At 40.2% G+C, this 23573-nt stretch overlaps 1 protein-coding gene across 1 annotated transcript in view; it reads right to left on the bottom strand.

Moving 5' to 3' along the window:
* LOC110067835 (uncharacterized) overlaps positions 1–23573 on the bottom strand; it is a 71415-nt gene that overhangs the window by 29376 nt on the left and 18466 nt on the right. Inside the window, exons 9-24 of the mRNA XM_089294150.1 lie at positions 23350–23548; positions 22906–23014; positions 21725–21798; positions 20805–20896; positions 19771–19949; positions 16584–16770; positions 16021–16146; positions 15002–15084; positions 11342–11539; positions 9194–9591; positions 8030–8219; positions 6946–7122; positions 5659–5772; positions 1824–1940; positions 1284–1406; positions 690–830 (exon numbers count right to left, since the gene is read on the bottom strand). Of these exons, the coding sequence (XP_089150276.1) occupies positions 690–830; positions 1284–1406; positions 1824–1940; positions 5659–5772; positions 6946–7122; positions 8030–8219; positions 9194–9591; positions 11342–11539; positions 15002–15084; positions 16021–16146; positions 16584–16770; positions 19771–19949; positions 20805–20896; positions 21725–21798; positions 22906–23014; positions 23350–23548 (2507 nt within the window). The remainder of the gene's footprint in view (positions 1–689; positions 831–1283; positions 1407–1823; positions 1941–5658; positions 5773–6945; positions 7123–8029; positions 8220–9193; positions 9592–11341; positions 11540–15001; positions 15085–16020; positions 16147–16583; positions 16771–19770; positions 19950–20804; positions 20897–21724; positions 21799–22905; positions 23015–23349; positions 23549–23573) is intronic.

Here is a 23573-nt window from a genome sequence, read left to right as displayed (position 1 = left end):
GCGAAACTATGACACTATGTTCGGTATACTAAGGAATAAATAAATAAATAAATAAATAAACAAACAAACAAACAAACAAACAAACAAACAAACACATACATACATACATACATACATACATACATACATACATACATACATACATACATACATACATACATACATACATACATACATACATAAATAAATAAATAAATAGATAAATAAAGATGGCAATAAAAACAAGAATACCAAAATGGGAAGCCACATCTACGGTGTACACGACAACAAAGCACATTTCTTTTTCAGTGACTCAACCAAGTTTCATTCTCACTCTTAGTTGGTTTACTTGTATTTAAACATGAACATGTTTGAGTAATAAAGTCTTCCCAGTTGACATGAAACCGACTTAAAGGACAGAAAGACGACAGAAAGTTTACGAAATCAATCTATATACTAGTACTTTGGAATTGAATGAGATGTTGACCTTAGCTCAATACGTTGGCGAGCAAGACAGAAATCGCATTCTACTTAATTCACAATCAATTTTCAACCATGTCTGGACCCCATGACGCAGCATAAATGTTAACTTTTGAAGTCTTCTTTTTTTTTTTTTTGGTCAACAACAGTTTCAGTGAAACAATTACATAACAGTCCTAAAATAGGATGTGACGTAGCCCCTCTAATTAGCTATCTATTCTTCAACATACAGGAACAATTTTGTGGTTCATCAGATCCATCACCGCAGTCCTGGTCCCCATCACAAAACCACCTACTTGGAATGCAGCGACCGTTGTGACAAGGAAACTGGGATGACGAACAGTTGGCTGGTGGGGGTGATGTTGTTGGTGCTAAAACAAGAATAAACAAACAACTCAGAGTGAGTTTCATCTTGAGATTTCTCTCACATTTGGCAGATAAAATGACTGGCAAAGATACTAGACAAAAAATCCACTGTAGAATTTAACACGTTTTTGAAATACTGGTCTTGAAAGCTGGATGCAGTACATTTCTAGTCATAAGCCCACTCAGGAATTAACACTACTTTTTTGTTACACTGAAAGCTTGACTTTTCTACGACCAAAGAGTCAACAAGAAGTAGTTAAGTTCACCTGTAAAAAGGAAACCATAGTAGACTGCCTAATAGTCTCTAGTTAGTAAAAACATTCCAGTTTTAAAGCACAACAATTACATTTTCTGCATATTCTCCTAGAGCAACTGAGAAAAGTTGCCAAATGCAATACAGAGAAACTACATAACACCAGAAAAAAGTATTTTTTTTCTTTGTAGCCAGAGGTTCCCACCTGGGGTGCATCCTTGTTCATCAGAGTTATCACGACAGTCATCGTCAAAATCACACACCCATCTTTGTGGAATACAGCGCCTGTTATTGCAAGTGAATTGATCTGACCTGCAAGTGGCATAAGCTGACCAAAGAATACAGTGAAAATATCATGTTACTACATTGATAATTTCAAGTCAGTTTTGTCTTATAAATAAATGTATTGTTGCCTTGTGATGGCAACACTGCCAGAGAGACAGTGCCAAATTACAGTATGCTGGTTGAAAATGAACCACATTTTCTGTATTGTACACGTAGCTTAGACTGAGGTGATTGTGTGAGACCATTAACATTAACAATATAGAAACCTTCAGTTCCACCAACCGGACACAAAAACCTGGCCCCATCAACACAGTGGCCATATCATAATTATGGGGTAAGGAAAAATTAGGAGTGTGCAATCTTTGGTGCTGCTGCACAATATGATCACAATTACATTAACAAAGTGGTTGAAAGGCAGGCCAAGAGTCCCACTGAATTAAAGTCAGAATTCAATTCTTACAGCAGTTTTTCTCATCAGAATTGTCTTGACAGTCATCATCATGGTCACACTTCCACAATGCAGATATACAGCGACCATTGTCACATTTGAACTGCGTTGGGCCGCAAGTGCTGTAAGCTGGGACAAACATTAACAAGATGTTAACTGAAATGGTCAGCAAGGTCTAGTTTCATCTATTCCTTTCCTCCCTCTCCACTGAACATAAACAATCATTACTAACTAAAGATCTAATTTGATTTTTTAAACAGTTTTAAATATCATCAAAAAATACCGCCTTCAGCATCCCAGGGTTTTAATAGAAATCTGAGGCCCCATCCACACTACGCTGGAGAAATTTCCGTGAAAACACAACAATCAGCAGTTATTTTGGATTCTTTTGTGGTACAGTGGAACCCCGTTAATACGAACACCTTCGGGCCATGGAAAATTGGTTGTGTTAACAGGGTGGTCGTATTAAAGGGGTTCTTTGAATAAGAAAATGGCTGACTGAGCTTTTTTGGGGGCCAGAATAAAGTGGCCGTAATAACGAGGTGGTCGTATTAACGAGGTGTTCGTATTAACGGGGTGTTCGTATTAACGGGGTGTTCGTATTAACGGGGTGGTCGTATTAACGAGGTGTTCGTATTAACGGGGTGTTCGTATTAACGGGGTGTTCGTATTAACGGGGTGTTCGTATTAACGGGGTGTTCGTATTAACGGGGTGTTCGTATTTACGGGGTGTTCGTATTAACGAGGTGGTCGTATTAACGAGGTGTTCGTATTAACGGGATGTTCGTATTTACGGGGTGTTCGTATTAACGAGGTGGTCGTATTAACGAGGTGTTCGTATTAACGGGGTGTTCGTATTAACGGGGTGTTCGTATTAACGGGGTGGTCGTATTTACGGGGTGTTCGTATTAACGAGGTGTTCGTATTAACGGGGTGTTCGTATTAACGGGGTGTTCGTATTAACAGGGTGGTCGTATTTACGGGGTGGTCGTATTAACGGGGTGTTCGTATTAACGGGGTGTTCGTATTAACGGGGTGTTCGTATTAACGGGGTGGTCGTATTTACGGGGTGTTCGTATTAACGAGGTGGTCGTATTAACGGGGTGTTCGTATTAACGGGGTGTTCGTATTAACGGGGTGGTCGTATTTACGGGGTGGTCGTATTAACGGGGTGGTCGTAATAACGAGGTGGTCGTATTAACGGGGTGTTCGTATTAACGGGGTGTTCGTATTAACGGGGTGGTCGTATTAACGGGGTGGTCGTAATAACGAGGTGGTCGTATTAACGGGGTGTTCGTATTAACGGGGTGTTCGTATTAACGGGGTGGTCGTATTAACGAGGTGTTCGTATTAACGGGGTGTTCGTATTAACGGGGTGTTCGTATTAATGGGGTGTTCGTATTAACGGGGTGGTCGTATTAACGGGGTGGTCGTATTAACGGGGTGTTCGTATTAACGGGGTGGTCGTATTTACGGGGTGGTCGTATTAACGAGGTGGTCGTATTAACGGGGTGTTCGTATTAACGGGGTGTTCGTATTAACGGGGTGGTCGTATTTACGGGGTGGTCGTATTAACGGGGTGTTCGTATTAACGGGGTGTTCGTATTAACGGGGTGTTCGTATTTACGGGGTGTTCGTATTAACGAGGTGGTCGTATTAACGGGGTGTTCGTATTAACGGGGTGTTCGTATTAACGGGGTGTTCGTATTAACGGGGTGGTCGTATTAACGGGGTGGTCGTATTAACGGGGTGTTCGTATTAACGGGGTGTTCGTATTAACGGGGTGTTCGTATTAACGGGGTGTTCGTATTAACGGGGTGGTCGTAATAACGAGGTGGTCGTATTAACGGGGTGTTCGTATTAACGGGGTGGTCGTATTTACGGGGTGTTCGTATTAACGGGGTGGTCGTATTAACGGGGTGTTCGTATAAACGGGGTGGTCGTAATAACGAGGTGGTCGTATTAACGGGGTGTTCGTATTAACGGGGTGGTCGTATTTACGGGGTGTTCGTATTAACGGGGTGTTCGTATTAACGGGGTGTTCGTATTAACGGGGTGTTCGTATTAACGGGGTGGTCGTAATAACGAGGTGGTCGTATTAACGGGGTGGTCGTATTAACGGGGTGTTCGTATTAACGGGGTGGTCGTATTAACGAGGTGTTCGTATTAACGGGGTGGTCGTATTAACGGGGTGGTCGTATTAACGGGGTGGTCGTATTAACGGGGTGGTCGTAATAACGAGGTGGTCGTATTAACGGGGTGTTCGTATTAACGGGGTGTTCGTATTAACGGGGTGTTCGTATTAACGGGGTGTTCGTATTAACGGGGTGGTCGTATTTACGGGGTGTTCGTATTAACGGGGTGGTCGTATTTACGGGGTGGTCGTATTAACGGGGTATTCGTATTAACGGGGTGTTCGTATTAACGGGGTGTTCGTATTAACGGGGTGGTCGTATTTACGGGGTGGTCGTATTAACGGGGTGTTCGTATTTACGGGGTGTTCGTATTAACGGGGTGGTCGTATTTACGGGGTGTTCGTATTAACGAGGTGGTCGTATTAACGGGGTGTTCGTATTTACGGGGTGTTCGTATTAACGGGGTGGTCGTATTTACGGGGTGTTCGTATTAACGAGGTGGTCGTATTAACGGGGTGTTCGTATCAACGGGGTGTTCGTATTAACGGGGTGTTCGTATTAACGGGGTGGTCGTATTTACGGGGTGTTCGTATTAACGGGGTGGTCGTATTTACGGGGTGTTCGTATTAACGAGGTGGTCGTATTAACGGGGTGTTCGTATTAACGGGGTGTTCGTATTAACGGGGTGGTCATATTTACGGGGTGTTCGTATTAACGAGGTGGTCGTATTAACGGGGTGTTCGTATTAACGGGGTGTTCGTATTAACGGGGTGGTCGTATTTACGGGGTGTTCGTATTAACGGGGTGGTCGTAATAACGAGGTGTTCGTATTAACGGGGTGTTCGTATTAACGGGGTGGTCGTATTTACGGGGTGTTCGTATTAACGAGGTGGTCGTATTAACGGGGTGTTCGTATCAACGGGGTGGTCGTATTAACGGGGTGTTCGTATTAACGGGGTGGTCGTAATAACGAGGTGGTCGTATTAACGAGGTGTTCGTATTAACGGGGTGTTCGTATTAACAGGGTGTTCGTATTAACGGGGTGGTCGTATTTACGGGGTGTTCGTATTAACGAGGTGGTCGTATTAACGGGGTGTTCGTATTAACGGGGTGTTCGTATTAACGGGGTGGTCGTATTAACGGGGTGTTCGTATTAACGGGGTGTTCGTATTAACGGGGTGTTCGTATTAACGGGGTGTTCGTATTAACGGGGTGGTCGTATTAACGGGGTGGTCGTATTTACGGGGTGTTCGTATTAACGGGGTGGTCGTATTAACGGGGTGTTCGTATTAACGGGGTGGTCGTATTTACGGGGTGTTCGTATTAACGGGGTGTTCGTATTAACGGGGTGGTCGTATTAACGGGGTGGTCGTAAGGCGGATTTCCACTGTGACTGTTGAAGAAAACTCAGACAGGGAAATCAAATGTTTATCCTGATGTCCTCGTTTTTATAACAGCTCTGTTTTCAAAAGATTTTCTGCACACATTAAAACGCAAGGCCGGCGTTTTCAAATGCCTTTAGTTTGAAGGGCGTTTTCGAAAAAGCTCCGCTTTTTGATGGAATAGTGTGGACTATAGCAAAAAAGCTGCGTTTTCAATCTTTTCCGGTACAGTGTGGGTGCCGTCTTACATTTACTGATTACGATGTGGGTAAGGTGGCTTGCTGTAACTTGAAGGTCTCTAACTAATCTCAATATAACTTTGACACTTACGACATCCTTGCTCATCAGAATTGTCTCCACAGTCGTTGTCATGATCACACTGCCAGTGAGATGGGATGCATCGGCTGTTGGTACATCGGAACTCATTCTGGTCACATGTTGTATCTAACAAAGCAAGACAGGGTTAAAGTTGTGAGTGTCTATACTCTGTTTTTTGAGATTATCAATAATCAGAGTCAACTGGGAAATCTGCTGTTGGCGAGCAGATGATCGCTGCGGGCATGCGTAGTTGTGCCATTGCTGTGCAGTTTTGCCTTCATGGTCTTGTAGCTTTGTCGCTTTGCCTTTAGTTTGCCTCATCCCACCCGCCTCTCAGTTCCTGGTGGGCCCTTGTGTCTAGGTAAGTATACTTATTCTCCACTGAGAATTCAGTGTGACAGGAGCCAGGGGGAGGTGACCCGTGGGAGGTTACCATGGTTACCCCCTTTATTTGCATTTTGCCCACACTTGCTCATTGCCTGCTTTGCTGTCAATTGGCACCTACCCTCCATTTTGAATATTGATTATCGACAAGTTAAATAACTGTACAGCTGTAGGTTGTATTATTATGACTACAACAGCTTATGACTGTTGGTGATTCGAGATCGTATAATGCATAGCCACAACAGATTAAAATTGCAGACAGGACAAGACCAGTACTCCCCGATAAGTAGTTTGCAACCATTCCAGAGAGATTCAACTGACAAAGACCTTGACAGCTACATGTACAGTATGTTGGATGACAGGAACAATAAAGACAATTAGGATTCTTTTGTTGATTGTCATCCAACATGGCGGCAGTGACATTAAATGCAGACAATCTATACGGGCCGAATAAGCTAGTTCAATACTTAGTACTTATCATGGCTCTTTGTGGAACTATGCGTTGTGAAATTGATAGAATATGGACTTGTCAAAGTTAAACACAGACATCTATTTGCATTTTTCAGGTCACCTGAAGTCATGAAAGGTTACCTGGAATTGTCCATTAGACGGATATCGTGCAAAAATAGACTTCTACTTGACAACAAACCATTGACTTCTGTATTCTGTTTTGAACGTGAAATTCGCTAACACTAATTTTGAGTGGCACACCTTACTGGTTTAATATACACAGTAAATCGCAAATTGTAACATACAGGGTGCTGATCAGAATTCTACTTTCTATGGCAGACCAGGATGCCACATAATAAATTTAAAAGTATTAACGAAAAATCAGAATCAAATTGTACGCCATCAGCAGGATTTTAAAGAACCCACCATAAATCCCTGTAGAATCTATAATGATTCAATACTCACTCCGAGTCTTGCACTCTCCATTAGGATCCATGTATTCCCCAGGTTGACACTCGCAGGTCACAATTCCAGAGACGGAGGTCACAGTTCGCATGTTGTCAGGACAAGCACAGGAATAACTATTTGGCGTAGCTAGGCAGATGTGACTGCATACTTTCAGTCGAGAGCAAGAATTGTTACCTGGTAATAAACCAATAAGAAGAATTTTTCGTTTTTTTCTTCCAAGAGTGTATATCCCATTTACTAGTAAAAATACTGTCAGTGCCATTACTGTAAATAACACCACATAAAAGTACTTAAGAAAATAGCCCAAAGAAAATACATGTACTGATTAGTTCAAAATTAAGTTTCTGTAACTCGAGAGAAACAAAGAACTATGATGGTGCGAGCAAAGAGAATTTACATTTTGATGATCAAATTAAACAAGTTGTTTTCTTTTTCTCATCGCGGAATTTTCTAAAAGAAATTATAGAAAACATGTTCTCCATGTTTGTTTTGTTTTGTTTTGTTTTTTGAGTTACAGAAACACTCGTGTAAGTTTGGGAGAACTTGAAAAAGCTGTGGAAATGCTGGTCTGTCAGCTCATGTTCCCACAGCACTCCTTGTTTCCCCAAACTTCTACTTGTGTTTCTAATTGACAATTAGATTATGAGCTCGAGATTTCTATTGCATGATAGTTGACGAGGGTGCAGCCTATGTCAACTATCACGCGTAGAAATCGAGAGCGAATAATCTAATTGTTTTAGTATAAATCTACTAGTCTTTCAAAACTTTATCTAAATTCTCTTCTCAGACACTTCGAAAACACAAAGAATCTGCCGCCATTTTGCTAACACGGGCACACTGCTATGTTACTCAGTAAGTGCAACAGAATAGACAGTGAGTAGCGTAGCCAATTAATGAACAGCATTTGTGATAGAACGATAGTAGACTTATGCTAAAACTTGCTAGAGACACGACACATGTTTAATATTTCTTAAGTACTACTAGGGTTTCATCAGTAGATAAAGTTAGAACTACTATTGGAGAAAACTGTCCAAAAAATCAATTGGACAAATGCTCTTGCAATAAAAGGCTAGCCTTTTACCTGTCTGTGCATCTTGATGAAAAACTTTCAGATCCATTAGCCCACGTACACGTGACCTGATAGTCTGCCGTGCCCCACCGTCTCGTTTGTTTGCCTTTTGGATGGATTGTGTTGACCAGTCGTCCCAGTAGATGGAATCTCTGTACACAGATATTGAGTATGGGTGTGGTAGCCCACTGCTGCTTATTGTCTAAAGAACAGAAAGAGCATGAATTCAGTTTATGTCATTTGAAAACCTGACTTTGTACTGTATGCCTGAAATTACACAATCATAAAGTTAGGTACCTGCTAAGATTTTGCCTTCAACAAAACAATATACAGGTCTAAATCAGCAGAGCTTTTGTGCAGTAGAATTGCAAAGAGAGTATTCAAGCCCTGGGTCCTCACAAAGAAAGCTCTAGAGTATGACATTACACTTAACCACTCTCCACCCACTGGGTCCCAGGTGCAAATGTCTTTACAGAGAAATTGTTCCAATTTTGTGATCCTGATCATCAATGATTTCTTGAGAAATATACAGTCAAACCTGTATTAAGCGGACCCCATATTAAGCGAACACCCTCTATTAAGCAGACAGCAGTGCAAGTCCCATTTTTCTTTTCCCACATTCACTGTAAAAAGTACCTGTATTCAACAGACACCTCTATTAAATCGACACGGACACCTTAAACTTGACTTTTATGGTCATTTCTATTGTTAGAAACCTGTATCAAATGGTCACTGCAAAAAGAATACTGATTTTTTGGTCCACGTTTTAGTAGATCGATCATTTAAGTTTGCCAACAAACTGAGTTGCCACAGAAATGCAATGTTTTGTTATTCGATTTTGTTTTTACAGAACTTTTGTTCTTGTTTGATTTTGTGAATCTTCACATGATTCGATCAATATAGATACTGTTATACTTAAATCTCTTTACCTCATATATTTGTCATTGTTTATGGAAATACGGTTCTTAAGAGTTATCGATGGTTCATAAGAATGCTATCTATCCCTTTCAAGGTCATTTAATACTGACCAATATTGATATGACCCTTTTACGACAAATTCTGTGGGAACCTGTTTTCAATGGACACCCTGTATTAAGTGGACACTAGCACGGGTCCTGAAGGTGTCTGCCTAATACAGGTTTGACTGTACAGACATCCAAGACACGCTACACATACCTGTCTATGCCTTCCATCCAAGTCACTCCTCTCTAATTTGTCCAGTCCAGCATCGGTCCAGTACAACTTCTGTGCAGCGAAATCAATGGCAACACCATTTGGCCACTGTAGATTAGATGACACAATCGACATACGTGCCGCACCAGACATATACGCCCTCTCTATTCGAGCATTGCTTCCCCAGTCAGTCCAGTACATATAGCCCCGTTTGGGATCCAGAACAATTGCCCTGGGTCGGTCAAGATTGCTGGTGATGAGGCTTCTACGGAAACGTCCATCTGTCCTAGATAATTCAATCTTCTTGGCACCAGCATCTACCCAATATATATTATCACCAAGCCAATCTAATGCCAGTCCTTCTACTTGCTGCACACCACCATGGAGTGTTTGAATTATTCCTGTTGATGAAAATTAACTAGACAAATTAATATTCCGGTAACTAAAATTGTTGTTATCACCACAAAGTTACTTAGATTGATGCTTGTGAACTTCACCTTGGGCTGTCACCATGTCTTGGGGGTGACAGTTGGGGGTCTTACTAGGCCACGAAATAAGTAAAAAAAATAAGAAAGTAAGGAAGTCAATCAATCAATCAATACTAATCAAAACTACCTAAAACCAAAGATTAATGCAACAATAAAATTAATTAATAAGAATCACTGATAAAAGTTTCGACCAAGCATACTGCTTCCCACTTATGCCACACTATAATACCCTGACGTGAAAATTTTCATCTTTCTACTTATCTACCTCACCATTAAGCCCTGGTCAAATGATGGTTAATGATAGTTTAAGATAGTCTATGACACAGTTTAAGCTTACGCTCCCATTTGACCATCAATGATCATGTACATGTACTATCATCCTCAGCTATCTTTCACTTTGCTATTGTTCAAATTCTTGATGATAACTGATATCTAACCACATGCATGCATATATATATGATAGTTCATTCTACTTTTTCAGTCAGTATTCCCCCCAAAATTGGCATTCTCATAGCTTCACACAGTATTAAAAAACTAAATAGATCTCAGCTTGTTGTCGAAAAATGGCAATAAAAAGATAATAAAAACCACGAATACTGCACATGGATAATATAATATCTAGCACAGATAGACTGGAAAACAGGTAATCCCATAAATTAGAATGCACTGCATTTGCATGGCATAATCAAGCAAAATGGAACAAGTTGCTCTCTTCCACTGACAAGAAAAATTAATACAAGGTCTGGTTCCAACACCATTTTAGTTTCTATTAAGGTTTCCACTAATTGTTTCTGCACATCCTTAATGTGCACGCAAATTCACATGCCACGTCATGCATCAAGTGTGCACGCTAAGTAATATTATTATTATTTTATAATAAACAATGATAGGCCAGATGGCCACTGCTATAGCTTTTCCTGGATTCAACAATCTTGGACTTTGGGTGATACCTAGTTTTCTTTTAATGGATCATATTCTCTACCGATTTTCTACATTTAGCGCAAAAATGAAGAAAATCTATTGATTAGAAGTTTGAATGTTTTGGAAAATGCAGCATCAAATTCCGTTCTTTATAGCTCTTTGTTTATCTGTGCGGTGGTTTCAAATCCCTCTTGAAGGGTTAAGTTTTGTGAAAAACTTGGCAACAATTGGAATATTTACACAACAGACCCACTTCTACAAAATATAACAAAGATCGTTTGCCTGCATTGACTCACCTTCGATATTTGTAACTATAAACCCCTGTAGACCATATATGCTGAATCACGTGTGCCAGTTTTTCAAAATCAGGGTAGTTTTCCACACGCTTCATCTCTGAAACGAATTCAGCCACCCCCTAATTTTTTTTTCTGGCACAAGTAATTCATTATCTGACTGCAGTAAAAATTAAAAAAAAAAAACTATTGACTGGAAAATTTTTTCACAAACGTCCTTAAATTTACACGGAGGAACATGGCATTGGAAGCTAAAGCAAGCTTTAAATAACCTATTGTCAGCCAGAGTGAACTTCTTTGCCCTGTGTGATATTGTATATGATACTATAGCTGGTTATGGTTAACAAATAAGGTGATTTCTACAACAGTACTACATGTATCATTGACTATCATGAGCTGTTCGACTAAGGTTTCACTAAAACGCACATTAATTTGATACATAAACATACCAGAGCCATTGAGAAATGATCGCTTGATTGTGTCCAGAGAAATGTCAGCCCAGTAGATGCAATTGTGATTGTAATCATAATCCAATGCAATGGCATTTTGCAGACCACTTCCAAGTGGAATAGTGGTCTCCACATGATCTCCCAAAGTGATTCTCCGGATGTATTGGCGAGCCGCATACAGCAAGAACTGAGGGAGTGCTGTACAAGAAAATAGAAAATTACAGGTAAAAAACCAAACCCCATCACAGAATGAAGCAAAAATAAAAAATGTGTAGCAAAGAACAAAGTTTCACATAACAATTTATAATCCTGAAAAGCAATGCAATTGAATTTTGTTAAGCTAATTGTGTCTTAAAGGGACAGTGTCATGAACTGGGCATGTGCAACATTTCGTTCGAAACTTGAAACATTCAGGCGGAATTTTTCAAGTTTGAGTTCGGCAAATTGACTAGTAGAGCTTCTAGTGGAGCCTGTTGTGGTGTGTGAACAAGGGGAAACTTACTGCAATTAGTAACCCATGGTACTTACACAGAGAGATAAAGCTGTCATAAAGGGATAATTTGGAAGGAAACATATTTCAGAGTTGTCTTGAAAGAGTTTTGCGACACTTGTCAGCCCTGAATACGGTGCTTCAACCCTGGGGGAGGGGGGGCACTGCCATATATGGGCTATATAGGTATGTACCACTGTGAAGGGTATGGTTTTCAAGGAGTTTACTCTAGGATAGGGTATATAAATCAGAGCGTTTGGGTCTAGAATAGGGTATAATTTTTCACAAAACTGACTAGTTGGTTGAAGATTTTATCTAGACTAGGGAAACCAGGAATTGCCACTCAAAAATATTAAAAAATCGAATCAGCAAGTTTAAATTTATGTAAATCAGCCTCAACAGTGTCACTAGATGGGGGGATTTGGGGAGTTTACTCTAGTATAGGGTAGCAAAATTCAGCTGAACTAGCTCTGGTATAGGCTAAGGGTTCCAGGGTCCCAGCGGCACATCCCCACCCAGAAATTCCCAAAGTACTCCCCCCCCCCCCCCCGGGGGCTTCAATACAGTAACTGCCGAGTCTTAACCAGTTGAGGTACAGCACTCAGTGCATCTTGACCTCCTTATTGCCCTTATTATAATTGTCTTTGGAATCTGTATTCAATTAGCTTGTAATTGACGCACTGAACGTAGCATTCTGTGGTGACATGGTAGAGAAAACACCTGAAATACAATGCATGATTTGAGACTGTTTATCAGTCAATTTGATTTTGATGGTTATTTTAATGAAATACGGCATGCCTTTTTGGCTCTTAATGGCAGCATGTAACGTAGTACAAGATCTGCATTCACTTAGCCTTTAATTGGTGCATTAAATTTAGAAATCTGTCAAAATAAACTGGTCAGGACAAAAGAATTTATTTACATGACACAGTAAGCATTGTGAGGTGAAAACATTCATGGCTTGTGTTTACGATTCAACAGTAACTAAAGTGAAATACAGCACGATTTTTAGGCCATTTAACGTATTTTGATCATTAAATCGTTACATTCTGTGGAATTTATATTCATTTAGCTTTGATTTGCCATATTAAACCTAGACATTTGTGGAGATTTATAAGAGAAAAAAAATTATTTACATGAGACGGTTTATAGCACTGTGAATTTGAAAGATGCGTGGATCATGTTGCAATTTGACAGTAACTAGAGAGAAATAAGGATTGATTTTTAGGCTACTTAGCGTATCTTGACCATGTTACATCCTCTGGAATGTACATTCATTTGGCCTTGATTTTGAGTGTAAAACTTAGAAATCTGTAGACTTGCCACAAGTCGACTTCATGAATTTCCGGGTAGAATATGTTAGGCCGTGAAGCGGCTGAGCAAGCGACGAAGTCGCAAGAGGTCGACTTGTCTCGCTTGAAGGGTTTTCATTTGCGTTTCGTGCCAAAAATGAGGAGTAGTGTGACTTGCAACTGGTGTCTCAGGTTACATTTGGATTGAATTGAATGGCAGAAAGTATCAGTTCCACTCCAACCAAAACAATTGAACATGTGTGCGGTTCTCCTTCGTCGAAAGATCAAATTTGTTTACTCTATACTAAAGTGATTACGCACAAAGATTTTAAATGAAAATTGATGATATCGGGTGGCCAAAAAAAGACCAAAGCTTGTTTGAATCTTGAATGGATCGCCGGAAAGGATATATCCAGAGTTGCTATTCACTTGATCTCCATTCAAACAATCAAATGCATACAGAGCTAGCTTGAAAGTCAAACTTTTCCCAGCTCCGGTTGGTGCAGAAACAAACACATCTCTTCCAGACAGACATGCTTACACTGTTTTCTTCTGATATCCTGTGGGCTTTGAAGCTTCGTTTGGCTTTCGCAATCAACCCCATATTGAATTTAACCGCAAGTCATGTTTCGTTGCGCATAGTTTGACAATTTGGTCCCCAAGGGATATCCAGGACACCTCTGATTGGTTGAAGTGCAGCGACCCGTTTTTGGGTTGCTAAAATTGGCGGCATTCAAGCAGGAAAAGTCCTTCGTCTGGCAGGTACTGAATAAACAAGACGAAGGACTTTTCAGAAAGTCTAAGAAAAATGTGGAGATTTATAAGAGAAAAACATTTGTTTACATGAGATGATTAGCGTTGTGAATTTGAAAGATGGATGGATCGTGTTGCAATTCACAGTAACTGGAGTGCAATAACGGAAAGATTTGCGAGTTATTTTCACATCATGACTATTAACTCGTCATGCACTATAGAATCTGCATTAACATAGCTGTTAGAATCTCGCTAATTATTGAATAATGTGTAGTGAGTAGTTTTTGGGAGTGTAGAGCTCCGTAACTTTGGATAAAGGCTTTGTTTTGTTGTGATATAAGGACACGGACATGGATGCTACTGGCGGTTGCCATGAGGAGTGAAACGCAACCCTTCTGTTTACGTCTACAAAAAAAAAATCGTAGTTAATTCTAGATTCAGTCTTTTTCTGTTCTGCTTTCAGGATACCTAGATGTAGACATTGCAAAGCTCATGTGAGTTTGTTCAGCTCAATTTTTTGCGCTAACCATAAAATTACACCTTTCGGATCGTCCGACCTGGACTGGTGGTCCAAGTTGGTCCAGTCTGACTTTTGCACCTGCCTCTCAACATGCCATCTTTTGACATGTTATGAAACCTAGCCTACCTCAAAATGTAAGCACAAGTGGCTTCCCTACGGTCGAACTTGACTTTTAGTTAATAAAGCTGGATTTATTTGACATCAAACTAAGACTAGGAGCATCAAGAAAACATTCTGTGAGGGATAAATCAACTGCTTTAAATGTTTACATCTTTTGAATATTAACTGAGCGGTAGTGGCCTAATTCTACCAGAAGTCACTGTTGAGAGCCGATCAACTACACTAAAATCGTTTGAATTATCCCGTAAATCAAGAGTCCACAATCTTCTTCATTCATTTGAGGTCAGTAATTATCATATGCTTGTCATTTGTTCCGCTAATAACCAGAAAAATTGCTAGTTACACAGGTAAACGGTATTTCAGCCATTTACTTAGCATGTCCAAAGATGGAATGTCGAGAGATGGTCAAAAGATGTCGCCTACGCACATAACACTGAAAGTGGGTGTAAAAAGGCCTAGTTTCTAGTTATTTTAGCACTACATACAATGTATTGGACAGGAAGCCATCTCTGCAGAAAACTGATCTTCCATGCCTCCCTGACAGGTGTCACCAGTAACTTTGCGATATCTGAAAACAAAAAAACAAAAAAAATAAAAAGTTTTGTCATATTGACCAGGGCATTAGTCTGACAAGCTCCAAATTTATCAACAGAGCTCAATAATAACTGGAACTGAGATTGAAGCAGTGGAGACTTTTTGAACTTGATGAGGTGGCAACTGAAGTAATGACAAAGGGCTAACATTTGAATAACATCAAGTCAAGTAAATATATTCACAACACCAAGCCTGCCTTATAGGCATAACCAGGAAACGAGTAGGGTAGGCTCCTCTCATTTGCTCCCTGCTCCTTTCTTCCTCAATCTCCCTTCCCCCCCCCCCCCCCCTTCCCCATTTTATGTCTGCTATATGTGGGCTCACTTCACCAGGTGTGTGCATTTGCTTGTCTCCAGAATGAGGTCTCAACAAGCCTAGAACTGGACAGTTATTTTGTTCTAATTAATTTTTACCTCGTATTATACATACATATACTAAAATATCTGCAGTGCTCGTAAAGCACCATGTATATCATGCAAATTGGCAATTCAATAACTGTAATAACTGTAAGCGTTGAAAGTAAAGTTAGTACTGTGCTGTTGTGAAAAAATATATATATATATAGTAAGTTAGTAAGAGTGACAGGGGAAAAAAATTGCCAATTGAAAGTGGTAAATGGGGTTCTAACGGGGGTATCACAATTTTCGAAAGTGGGAAATGCCAGCTCCAAATAATAATTGGTGGTGATCACCAATTCCAAAACACACTCTCCAGATCAAGTGCTGATGCTAGCTCTGAGTGGCTAACATCTATAGCATAATTAGAAACTACACTGTATGTTCCCAAGTAACCTGTGTCACAGCCACCCTCCCCAAAAGAAAAAAAATCTTTCTTTCAGGGAAGGTGGCTGTGAGACAGGCTAGCCCCCAAAGGGTACTGTAACTATTATACAGTATTTCTCTACACATACCCTTTTGTGCGACGATATGTTGTGCCTATAGGACAGTAAGGAGGCACTGTAGTAGGAGTCAAGCCACTGGAAGTATCAAATCTACACTCATTATTATTATTGTCATCCTCAATGTATCCCTCATCACTAAATTAGGACAAGGAAAAACAAAAGAAGTTACATAGCATCACTCAGAAGAAGCCAGGTCAGTAAATAGCATTTTTATCTGGTGCCTAGATTTTGTTAACCATCTTTTGAATAAGCGAGGCTACAAGTATATTACAATTAAATGCTGACTATGAACTCTCAGACCCATAAACCCAGCCACAACTCTTACATGTATATAGTTAAATGAGGTCACGGCATATAACCACAGCATTATGGCAACTGGGAACCTACAATTTGCTAGGGCAACCTGATAAAGTGTTGGGGGACATGTCTCGTGGACAATTCATGATACAAAAACCAAAGTTAAAACCACTTAGTATACTAAATAAGCTGCCTGGCTCTGCATTGAAGACAGCTAGACCTTTGAATTCTAAAGGTGAAGAAAAGTGATGTGAGAATCAAGAAAATAACTCTACCATTCAAAGTCCTCTCTATCACATGGACAACTCCGCTGCGTGAGTGGCCGGTCGTAGTTATAACCATTGTAACAATGTGCATGGGCTATCCGCCTCTCATATATAGACTTCCTTCCTAACAGGCATGTCCCATTTTGTTCATCTGATGGTATCCATTCTTTGTAGTCCTCTCCCTTGCATGCTTTACCTGAATTTGAAAGTGAAAAAGATTCACTTATCAAAGTCTGCTTTTAAAAAAAGTGCAACAAAGGTGAAATTTAGATTAGACTGTCGAGACTTGTGTGCTAGTCTTACGAAAAGCAAAATATACTTGACTAAAGTTGTGACCAACTCAAAAGCTCTCTTTTGGTGAGACTTGTCAGGCCAAGTGAGTTTTCTCTCCCTCACTGGTGGTGGCAAAGCCCTATCAAAATACTGCCAGGTTTGATGAGTAAACTCATGTAGAATGTGATACAAAGTTTGCACATTGTTTTTCTTGCTGCTGCAGTATATCACAGAACTTTTGCGAGCAGGGAAATACATGTGGCCTGCATAGCACCTTCTTCACAGGTTAATAAACTTCAAGTCTGCGGGCTTTAAAGTCCACAGTTGTAAAGATACTGCATATGACACATGTAAAAAAGCATAATTGAAGGGGTGAGTGCAAAACTATGCTAAGTGACGATTTGGGTGAAAAAAAAAATTTCGCGAAAGGGCTTGAATTTTTGCACGTGGTCTTCAGTGTAATAGAAAAATGTGGTCCTGTATTTTTGTTGCTGGTTTTTGCTTCGTTTATAAAGACCCCGCTAGGAAAACCAAGTGGTTTTTCTGCATACGCAATATCTCGAAAACGAAGCGAAGCTTAGCGGAAAAACTACGGGACATTGTTAAACATACCTAAACAAAACTGCATGCAAAATTTGGAGCGTTTTCGACAAAGTTCACTTTTGATTAAAATACCTAGCGCCCTTTTCCCGCTGAGGTCTTCAAATAAATGAAGACAGGCCTTTGTTATGATAAACAGAGCCGATCCTTTGTTATAATAGCCAAGCTAAGCCTTTGTTATAAGTCGAAGTCTCGCCTCGGTTTATCATAACAAAGGATCGGCCCGCCGCGTCCGCAAGGACTTTGATTTCACTTAGAAAGCAGCAAAATGTCAATTTCATGCAGCGTATAGGCCCAAAAATGTTGATTTTAGGTCAAAAAAGGTTTAAATGTTGATTTTACGTTAATGCGTGACAGCAAGGAGGTTGATTTCTCTTAGAAACGAGCAAAATGTCAATTTCACGCAGCGCATAAGCTCAATGATGTTGATTTCAGGTCTAAATAGGTTAAAATGTTGATTTGACATTAACGCGTGACAGCAAGGAGGTTGATTTCACTTAGAAACCAGCAAAATGTCAATTTCACACAGCGCATAAGCTCAATGATGTTGATTTCAGGTCTAAATAGGTTAAAATGTTGATTTCACGTTAACGCGTGACGGCAAGGATGTTGGTTTCACTTAGAAACCAGCAAAATGTCAATGTCACGCAGCACATACGCTCAATGATGTTGATTTCAGGTCTAAATAGGTTAAAATGTTGATTTCACGTTAACGCGTGACGGCAAGGATGTTGGTTTCACTTAGAAACCAGCAAAATGTCAATGTCACGCAGCACATACGCTCAATGATGTTGATTTCAGGTCTAAATAGGTTAAAATGTTGATTTCACGTTAACAAGTGACGGCAAGGATGTTGATTTCACTTAGAAACCAGCAAAATGTCAATTTCACGTAGCGCATAAGCTCAATGATGTTAATTTCAGGTCTAATAGGTTAAAATGTTGATTTCACGTTAACGCTTGACGGCAAGGATGCTAGTTTCACTTAGAAAACAGCAAAATGGTAATTTCATGCGACTTATAAGCTCAATGATGTTGATCTCACGTGGAAACGCGCTAAAAATAGGGCTGACAGATTAACAGATTAACCCTTCTCCGCAACGTATGGGTCTGTATACATCTGCATGTCCGCTGATCCCAGAAGCTCAAAACACTACAGATCATGCCGATTTGAAATAAAATCAACGCAACCTGGATCACAGATCTATGTTACAATCGATCGCTACTTGTAGGCCATTCTTATGTTTAAACAATCTAGTTACCAGTTCGAGAAACGTCCGCAGAACCTGATCGCAATGCATGCCGGGAAGGGTCTTTACACCTCGTGCGTGGGAAAACATGGCGGTCGATACAAGACAAATTTTATAAGTCTAAAACCAGTTCTCGCTTTCCAAACTTTGACGCTAGCAACGCTTGGCAAATGGGCCACGACTCACCAGAGGGTATTTTTCTTGGGCAAGAACTGCTCTTGGACTTTGCTGCCTGGCTTGATCTGACTTTGAACGCCAATAACACGATTACGGTACATCAGCTGCCTTTGAAGTTTCAGAACACATTTTGATTCTTTAAAACGTGCTGATGACTTACGGGTTTATCAAGACTTTATGATGCCTCTCAACCACCAGGCAGGCATGCAAGGTACTTTAAAACAATGCTTAAGATATTAATTGACAGAGCTCTAATGCGGCACATCTCTTTTTTGTTCGATGAATTTCGTTTGACGCTCGATCGATTCACGTGTTGTGCTCACGTCACAATAACCAACGTAAACAATCTGTTCCCAGATTTCCGTTCTATAGATGCTGTGAGATTTGATTTTGACTTCATACACTATAAACAGTCTGCCTGTTTGCTGTTCAACCAATAAACTCCTAAAGACATGGCTAGGAAAAGCCAAGTATTTTTGCATACGTTATAACTCGAAAACAAAGCAAAAACCAGTGACAAAAATACCGGGCCGCGTTTTTCTATTACATTGAAGACCACATGCAAAAATTCAAGCCCTTTCGTGAAATTTTTTTTTCACCCAAATCATCACTTAGCATGGTTTTGCACTCACCCCTTCAATTATTTCCCTTCCAGAGACTGTTCATTATAACACAAGAGTGAAGGCAGAAACTAACAAGAAATTCCTACCTGTGATGTTGCCACCCCCTCCCCCCCCCCCCCCCCACACAAACACACACACTAATAATGAAGGGTACTCTTGTCAAACCAATTCTGATGGATAGACTAAAAAAATGCCTGCCTGCTGGCCTGATAGACGGACAAACGGATGCACAGATGCACAGATTGACTAGAAGACTGGATTGATTGATTCTTACCTAGTACTTTCCTCAAGTTAATCTGCACAACAACCCACTTGTGCATTCCAGGATAAGAACCATAAATTGTAAACTCAGCACTCTGTTCACCAGGTTCTGTCAGAAGGCCGTATACATACATCCTGGAGGTGTTTAAGAACTGGTAAGTATGCCACGTCTCCCCTTCATTCACGCTGTAACTGAGAATTCAAAGAAAACATTGAATTATTACCAACTATTCAGCATCATTGGTCTTGAATTACAAGTGCACATGTTATGTGTCAACGGTCTAAAAGTGTCATATTAAACCTGCAAAAATTCAACAAACCTACTGACAGTATTGTCCACTTTCCTTACTCATACTTCTCGTTCAAGTGAAAATTATTTGCACCATTCATGAATCATCTCGACTCATTGCCACTAGATGAGCTCGTGAACTGGTGCCTTAGTGGTTAGTGGGATGCCTGAAACATTATGCAATATGAGGTATTCATAGCAACTCAGATAGTGAGAACTGCCCTAAAAGAAGCTGCAAACTGACACCACCACTCTGAAAAACGACTCAGTAAGTGCAGAAATTATCGGATGTAAAGATCCGCTGAACAGTAAAGTGCACATGTTAAATGATAAGCCACGAAAGCCCTGTGAAAACCCGACAATGAACAATCCTGCAGGTCATGTATTCCACAAAGGGGAAAATCAATAGCTCCATGGCTCAAGATAAAATAAACTATTAAAATGTACTAAAATTAATAAATAAGCAAACTTAATTGACCACTCCCCCAATACGTTTTTTCAGGGTCAATGGAAACAAAGGATGAAACAAATAATATACATGAACATAACACATTAACATGGTGAAAAATCTCAATTGGCAGGAGGCAGACCAGTTTTCTATTAACAAGCGTGAAAGAGGAGTTGAACTTTGGGACTACCGAGAACCACACCAGGTAGTGGTCAGAACAGGATGATGTCCTTTATGTCCAAGATTAACTTTACCTAAAGTATGTCAATATCATTTAGCCACCTTTACCAAGTTAATTTAATTAACTTACTAAATCATGTTTGTCAAGGAGCTTCTTGGAACAGCAATAAAAATACCACCATGATCACCAAGGTTATACCACCAGAAGGGACGCTGCATTATCTGCAGTAAAATTGCGAATTATAATACAGTCAATTAACTTGATCCTTTTAAGGACAATACACTGTTCAGCCTTAATAGCAGAGCTCCGGTTTTGGACCACCAAGTGGAGCACCATAACTACAGGAACAGAACCACATGCACCAAGTACTTGTTTTTTATTGGATCACGGGCTCATGTCAGGTTAATTTGTTGTAATCAGGGCTGAGTTGTTCGGAAATTGGGTTAACCTTAACCCAGAATTAAAAGTTAGCCGAAGTATAAATTTATCTTCTATACAAGTGGTTCTCACTGCTTTAGGGTCAGGGCTCCTGGTGTAGTTTGAGATTATTCGAAATCAAAACAGAAGGTCAAAAATATAAACAGAAAACCTCATCACAAAGTTACAAAACTCAATCAAAATTCTCGCCTATCCTGGGATAGCTAAATCAGATTTTGAATAAAACGGCCCAGGAGCTCCGCTTTTAGGCTTGGCTAAATCTATATATTATGAACTCTTAACTGTTACACAGCAAGATTGGCACTAAAAGCAATTGGACAGGAAAAATGAAAATGCAACACTCAAGGTCTACAAATGGAACACACTACAGTGTGCAAACAGTACTGTGGATGAAATCTTTATCCATGGAAAAAAAAAGTAACAGTGTCTCCTTATTGTATGTTCATTTGCAATTATGCCAGCAACCTGATATTGGTTTTGACTACTGAGGTCCCAAGCCAACTGGAGAATAAAATTAATATTGCTTCACTCATGGACTACCTGTATTAACAATATTTCATGTTTTTAACATCGCTAAAACTAATGCAAAATTATATATTCTTATGGTTTACCATGTGCCAAGACATTCCAGCATCTGATGAGATGAAGATATCACCATTCAGCTTCAAGTTTTCACCGAGAGCACCTAGGAAGTAACACAAGGTACAGATATGTTACCAAGGTGGATAACAGGTTTGGGATCAGAGGAGGATGAAATCGAGGGGGGGGGGGGGGGGCCAATAAAGAGGACAGGAAGTTATCTGGTATATAAGAGGAGGAGAGAGGAGGGAAACAACAAGAGAAAGAGTGGAAGTGGCTAGAAGTACTGGAGTAAGAAGAGTAGAAAAGAGGAGGAGGTAGGAGGAACAAAATGCACGCAGGAAAAGGAGGAGAAAAGAACAAGGGAAGGAGAGAAGGTGGCAGTGTAGGAGGACTGGCAAGCTTTTAGCCAGGATTTGGTCAGTGGCCATCCTCTAACAAATAATTATGGTGCAGAAGGCTCCATTCTGCTAGGGGGGTCTAGGGGATCTGCCCCACCTCCAAGAAAATTTTGAAGCATCTTAGGTAAGCTTTCTACAACTTTTAGCCGATAAATGTATCAATCGCACTTGAATGATTATGTGACATTTTCTCTGCCCAACCCTAAAATAGATAGATAGTTTCAGAAAAATGAAGACACTGAAGTTGCCTCTGCCCATACTAAACACATCCATTATTTTAACACTTCCACGATTTTCTTCGACTCTAACGTTTGCCCGACATTTCTCAATCTTGGTGACCATCTTGAAACAACAAGTGCTGGCTCACAAGACTTCATGTAGCCACCAACAAGTGTTGCCCAGAAGGAAGGCTTCTTGTTAGTTACAATTAATAAAGTTCCTTTCGATGAAATTGGTTCGGTAACAAAGGGATCACTCACTGGCAAACAGATCTCCCAGTTATCTACGGTTACTGATAATCTCATGAAGAGCTGGGGAAGGAGAAGAAGAAAGCATACCAGAACAAGAAGAGGGGGTGTAAGAAGCAGAAAAAGGAGGATAAAGAAGACACAGAGAATGAGGGAAGAAAGGAAGGCTGAAGAATGAAGGAGGTGAAGGAGAAGCAGAAGAGAGAGGAAGACAAAAAGGGAGAGGAGAAGGAGCTGAAGAAGTGAAGAAAGAGTATGTCTCCCAGTGGCAGTTCAAAAATGAAAAAAGTAGTGGCCCCTTCATCAGTTGTTATTGCTGTGATACGTAAAGGCAGATGGAGTTACCTGTTGCCATGATGATGCCTGGAGCTGAACTCCATGACTTCATAGGAGAGTAGTGGGTGCGAGGGTAGTATTGTCCAAATTTTTGGGACAAATGCAGTGAGCAATTTGGCTGAGGAAGAAAGAATTTCAAAAAAGAAAATAAATAATGCAATTCAAAAAGAAATTTTTGTATGTTATTAATTAGAAAAAGCAATAATTCCCGTCAGGACACAACCCTTGCCTTTGCAAGCCTGGGAAGAACAACAATATTATAATACATTATAGTTACAGTTTTCCTCCCGGCTGAAAACCCCACATTTCCAAATTCCAATAATACTGTACCTGAATCCTGCATGACCAGCTACGGCTGATGTGGCTCCCACTTTAAATATTGTAATTATTATTTATTCTCTGACTGATTGGCAATTTTTTTGATGGTGACAAAGATCACTTTTTAGGGCTTACCAGACTGCAGTTCAAGGGTTTTCCATTGTTGTCCAATTTAGGAGCTTGCACTGGCTGCCACAAGCCACCCTTGTCAAATGTTATCTTGGTCAGGATATGCCGACGTCCTACTCGTCCAGGAGTCAGTTGACTTGCAATATAAACGCCTCTCAGTCCTCTCACTTTGTGAACGTCGACAAATGTAAAACGTATGTAACGGCTGATGCAAAACAAAATATTAACAC

The sequence above is a fragment of the Orbicella faveolata genome, unplaced genomic scaffold (genome assembly GCF_042242905.1).
Source record: "Orbicella faveolata isolate gen_17 unplaced genomic scaffold, um_ofav_v1 contig_25, whole genome shotgun sequence".
NCBI classification, from domain to species: Eukaryota; Metazoa; Cnidaria; class Anthozoa; order Scleractinia; family Merulinidae; genus Orbicella; species Orbicella faveolata.
Note: the sequence above shows the minus strand (reverse complement) of the source record. Positions and strands in the feature narration are given on the sequence as shown.